The sequence below is a fragment of the Quercus robur genome, chromosome 7 (genome assembly GCF_932294415.1).
Source record: "Quercus robur chromosome 7, dhQueRobu3.1, whole genome shotgun sequence".
Taxonomy (NCBI): domain Eukaryota; kingdom Viridiplantae; phylum Streptophyta; class Magnoliopsida; order Fagales; family Fagaceae; genus Quercus; species Quercus robur.
The window spans coordinates 24899016-24904587 of NC_065540.1; the positions used below are offsets into that span (position 1 = coordinate 24899016).

The 5572-nt window shown below is 34.6% G+C and overlaps 1 protein-coding gene across 1 annotated transcript; it reads left to right on the forward strand.

Moving 5' to 3' along the window:
- The first annotated feature begins 1704 nt into the window (after positions 1-1704).
- Positions 1705-4303, forward strand: LOC126692890 (probable L-type lectin-domain containing receptor kinase S.5). The gene has a single exon (XM_050388692.1). It carries the CDS (start codon positions 1943-1945, stop codon positions 3923-3925), a length of 1983 nt encoding a protein of 660 aa, XP_050244649.1. The 5' UTR covers positions 1705-1942; the 3' UTR covers positions 3926-4303.
- Positions 4304-5572: the final 1269 nt, after the last annotated feature.

Here is a 5572-nt window from a genome sequence, read left to right on the forward strand (position 1 = left end):
TTTTATGTAAACGGGAATCAAATCTCATCTTTTATTTAGTTATAAGAGATTTTACCAACTAAACCTAACTAGAATCCACGCGTTATGTTTGAATCACTTGAAGAAATTCTTCATAGCTGACTTTTTATTTATTTATTATTAGAATGTTTGCTGTTCCATTAAATCAAATCCATCCAGCTTTCAACAGTTTAGCTGGCTCCATGGAATTATTTAGAATTCAATCATTTTCTAGATAAAAGAAATATATATATATATATATATTTTTTTTTTATTGAGTATACTTGAGGTAATGATATGGATTTAATTGCACATAGACGACAAATAAAATTTGTAGACAACGAAAAGGACTCGTTCTTCCTGGGTATATTGGTCATGTTACTCTGCTTTAAAATTTGATGATAGCTTGACCAACTCTGTTGACATTGCTACCGTATAGTTTCGTTGTTGATTCGGTCAGAGGAGAGCCGTGTCCAAATTACAATATCCTATCCAAAAATAAAATAACAATAACACTAAATTATAAATTTTATAGTCTTCTTATTTTTTAGATGTACTTAATACTCATAGGCTCATAGAAAAATGACGTGCATGCCACATTGAACTGTGAGAGACCATATACTAAAGAAAAATAACTAGACTACTTCAATTTGATCTATATTATATTCAAACTAGTAATAGTGCCCAGGATGAGAAAATTTTCTAAATAAAAATTCTAAATAAGGTGCCTATAAAAAACAAAATTGGAATTTGTAGATGAGAGAGAAAACAGAATATTATTCAAAGTTTCAAACTAAAGGGCCACTTATGATTAAAAATTGCAAGTTAACAAAAGGGCCACTTATTATTATTGTTTTTACTTTTTTGTTCTATGTTTGATTGCAACTTGAAAATGAGTTAGAAAATGGTTTTTTTTTTTTTAGTTTGCTTCATTCGCATGAAAATTCATTTATAATTTTTTTAATTTCAAACTCCGATCATTACTACTGATTAAAAATTGCAAGCTAACAAAAGGGCCACTTATTATTGTTTTTACTTTTTTGTTCTATACATGTTTGATTGCAACTTGAAAATGAGTTAGAAAATGTTTCTTTTAGTTTGTTTCATTTGCAAGAAAATTCATTTATAATTTTTGTAATTTCAAACTCCGATCCTATTATAAAAAATGAAGTAAGAAAATGACTATTTTCACAATAAATCCAAAATGGTAGGTTGTTATTTGTTGTTATTGTTGGAGTAAAAAAGTAATTTTAGTGTTAAATTCAAATTTGAACTCATAACAACTAACCACTTATGATTTGTTGTGAAAATATTATAGACGTAGCACCTCTCTTAAATCCTTTATAAATTATAAATGTAGAACAAGATACAAACAATTTAAATTTTAGTAATTTTAAACATTGATGAAATTGTAAGAAATATCATAATCCTACAAAATCCCACAATTTAAATAGGGATCTTAAAGATCCTACAAATTTAAAATTTTACTTAAGATCTGAATTGTTTTAAGCTATTTGAATCTTAAAATTATATTATTTTAAATCTAAATCAAGATTAACCATTACCCACCCCTTCATAGTATTATTGTGACCACTTCCAAGATTCCATGTTTTTTTTTTTGAAAACGTGATTCCATGTTATTTGAGACTTGAGTAGGCATATGATATTCTACCATTCGAAGTTGAACAACAATAAAATATTATTATCGATCGTAGAAAGTTCAGAGAAATTTCTCTCTTCTAAAAGTCTGATAGTCTAGAACCTAAAAAACCTTTCATATTTGTACGAGAACAACAATTGTCTTCCATAAAATCTAAAGTTTGCTTTCATTCATCTTGATCATTATTGGACCTTACCAGAAATTGAAATTAATCCTAATACCTGTATTAAGACCCTTCTGCCTTTTCCGTAGATTAAGACCATATCTGTGTATTCTGTGAGTAGAATGTGTTTCTCACAGGTTGTCAAGTCCCTTTTTCTGGTGTTCCTCTTGGGTGGAACTCTTACTCGAGTACGGTGCCTTAGTTTTAATTATACGTTGTTCGACACAATCTACCCTGAAAGTGGTTCTGGTCAACTGATTATGTCGAATTATTCACATATTGAGTTCGGTGCTATTCAAGTTACACCAGATGTTACGGGAGCTATTCCAAATTATTCTGGGCGTGTCTTTTACAACAATACATTCAGATTATGGGACAAGACCAAAGGTGTGACAGCAAATTTCAGTACCACCTTTGTACTTAATATCAGTCCAAAGACATCTCCAGGAGGCGAAGGCTTGAGCTTCATATTAGCTGCAGATACCACACCTCCACAGAACAGCGACGGACAATGGCTTGGGATTGTAAACGCAAGCACGAATGGATCCTCTCAAGCTAATGTGGTGGCAGTTGAATTTGACACGAGAAAGAGCTACCAAGAAGATTTGGATGATAACCATGTTGGCTTGGATGTAAATACCATCTACTCAGAACCGCAAGTCCCTTTAACCAACCTTGGTATCAATCTTTCTTCTTCTTCCAATATAACGGCAACGGTTCAGTATGATGGCAAAAATATGACTCTGCGTGTTTCTTCCAAGGATGTATTTTCTTGGCCGCTTAATCTCTCTGAACATCTTCCAGAGGAGGTTTATGTGGGATTCTCAGCTTCAACAGGAAATGACACTGAACTCAACTGCATATGGTCATGGGAATTCAATGGTTCGGATATTGGTGATAGTGGTTTTGGTGGTGGTGGTGATAATGATTTAAAGTTGTTGTGGTTATGGATCACGGCTCCCGCTGCAGTAGTGCTTGTGCTAAGTGGGATTGTCTTTTGCTTGTATTGGCGGAGGAAACAGGCTCTATATGCAGAGGATCCATATCCAGGGCTAGAAGACCAGATCAGAGGGTCCTCTACAGCTCCACAGAAATTCCTACTAAAAGAGCTGAGAAAAGCAACAGGCAACTTCAATCCCAAAAACAAGCTTGGAAAAGGCGGCTTTGGAACAGTCTACAAGGGACTCTTGGCAAATAAGGAGGTAGCTGTCAAGAGAATCTCAAAGAATTCTAGTCAAGGCAAGCAAGAATTTATAGCAGAAGTCACAACAATTGGCAGCCTCTATCACAAGAATCTTGTGAGATTGATCGGATGGTGCTATGAAAGGTGTGAGCTCCTTCTAGTTTATGAGTTCATGCCGAACGGTAGCCTTGACAAGTTTATATTTGGCAATGAGAAACTAGGCATGGAGGAACCAACACTCACCTGGGAGAAAAGGCACATCATAATTCATGGGGTAGCTGAGGCACTGGATTATCTTCATAATGGATGTGAAAACAGGGTGCTTCATCGAGACATAAAAGCCAGCAATATAATGTTAGACTCAGAGTACAATGCAAAGCTCGGAGATTTCGGACTAGCTCGTACCATTCAACAGAGGGGAAAAACTCACCATTCAACAATAGAGATGGCAGGAACACCAGGATATATGGCTCCAGAAACTTTTCATATTAGTAGGGCAACTGTTGAAACAGATGTCTATTCATTTGGTGTTCTTGTACTAGAAGTTCTCTGTGGAAGGAAGCCTGGAAATCAGATTGAAGAGAACAACTACAACAGCAGCATTGTGTATTGGCTATGGGAACTTCACAGGAATGGAAGGATCCTTGATGCTGTTGATTCACGACTGAACATGGAATTTGATGAGGAAAGAATGTCGTGCATGCTTGTTTTGGCATTGCTCTGTTGTCATCCAAATCCACACCAAAGACCCTCCATGAAAACAGTTTTACAGGTACTTACAGGAGAAGCACCTCCACCACTTGTGCCCACTGAAATACCAGCTTTCGTGTGGCCAGCCAAGCCTCCTTCATTCAAAGGGGACTCCGGAAACTCTCTCTCTGAAAGCAAACGTTCTTCTTTCACAGAACTCACCGGAAGATGAATCATGCCAGAAGCTAGATTAAGAATAATGTCCACTTGGAGTATCTGTTGTTTTTATTTGCAGATGTTTGACCTGTCTATACAGCATTAGTTTCAATGGTAATTAAGAAGATTGTGATTGCATCAAAATAGTACAGACACTTTTTTTCGGCCCTGTACATGTATATAGGTCGCAAGTTTCATGTTAATTAGGATGTCAGGAAGCTTGTAGTATAATGGCACTGTCAAGTTTTCTTATTGGGGAAAATTTAGATTTGAATCTATCTCATCATTGTAAGAAAATAAAGAAAATGTAATTTAATGTACTCGCAGTGAGCATTGTAGACCTCTCGGAAACTGAACATGTATATCAAAAGTGTCTTACTTTCTTGTTCGTGTATCATACTCTCGTAAGATGCCATGTTAATGTTATGGCAACACCTTGCTGTACTAAACTATCTAAATAAATAAAATAAGTTTCCACTGTGGCAGAGCAAGTTAGTAAGTTAATACCTGAATTCAAATCGTTCTCATGTTTTCTGAATAGTTAAAAAGCTATGTAAATGGCTGTCGTTGATTTTTAATTATTATTCTTTTCTAAATTGTACACTAATAACAATGCTGCTAATCATTAGGGGCAAGAGAAAAATACTGTTTCACACTTTTTTCCGTACACAACGTCCACAAATAAATGCTCGACTCCAATTTGTAACAAGATGGTAATGTCGCTGGTCCTAAACAATCTTTTTTTTTTTTTTTTTTTTTTTTTTTTTGAGCCCATTGGTCCTAAATAATCTATTAAACACTCAGAATTACCCAATTTAACCAGAGCATCTACGATGGTACTAGAAGGAAGGGACATTCGGCCACCCAATGAAAAACTATTCACCTTACATTCTCTAGAATTTCTAGAATTTAAAAAGAAAACGCATCAAATAAAATTTAAAACAGTTAAGATATCTTGAAATCCCTTAATATGTACGGACAAATATAAATTGTACATGTTCTTTTTCACACAAGGAAAATAGGGTTAGGAAGGCAATGTGGTGAGGACTGAGGAGAGTTCAGATCTACGTTAAAAAAAACTTACAAAGGAATTCCAGGAACAAACAAGCTCAAAGTGCTCAAGAATATTCTTGTGTTTTGTCTAGAAATTTAGGACAGTCAAAAAGAAATTTATAGGCTTAAAGAGCTCGAGAATATTCAAATCTAAAATTTCATAATAACCTTCAGTAATTGAAGTCACCAATCTTGTGTTTTGTTTAGAAAATAAACTCTTTACTGAAAGAAACCCACTCTTGATTGAAAAATTAAGCTTTTTCTGTGATTTCAATATCTCAATACTTGATTATTAGAGTAAACCACATATTCTCACTAAAAAACTACATTGGCCTTCCTTTCTTACTAAGAGCAGCCCCTATTCCCAAGTGTGAAACATTGCACTCCACAATAAAAGGTTTCCTAAAGTTTGGTAGTGCAAGAACTGTAGCTATCTATAGGGAATTAACCCGAAATTCCCAACTTGTGAGAAACAAAAAAATAGAGAAAACACATGCCAAAGAAAAACAATCACACGGACAAGACAATATTTACGTAATTTGGCAATTTGCCTACATCTACGGAGTTGTAGGGATTTTATTATTATCAAGGAAAAAAAAATATAAAGTGC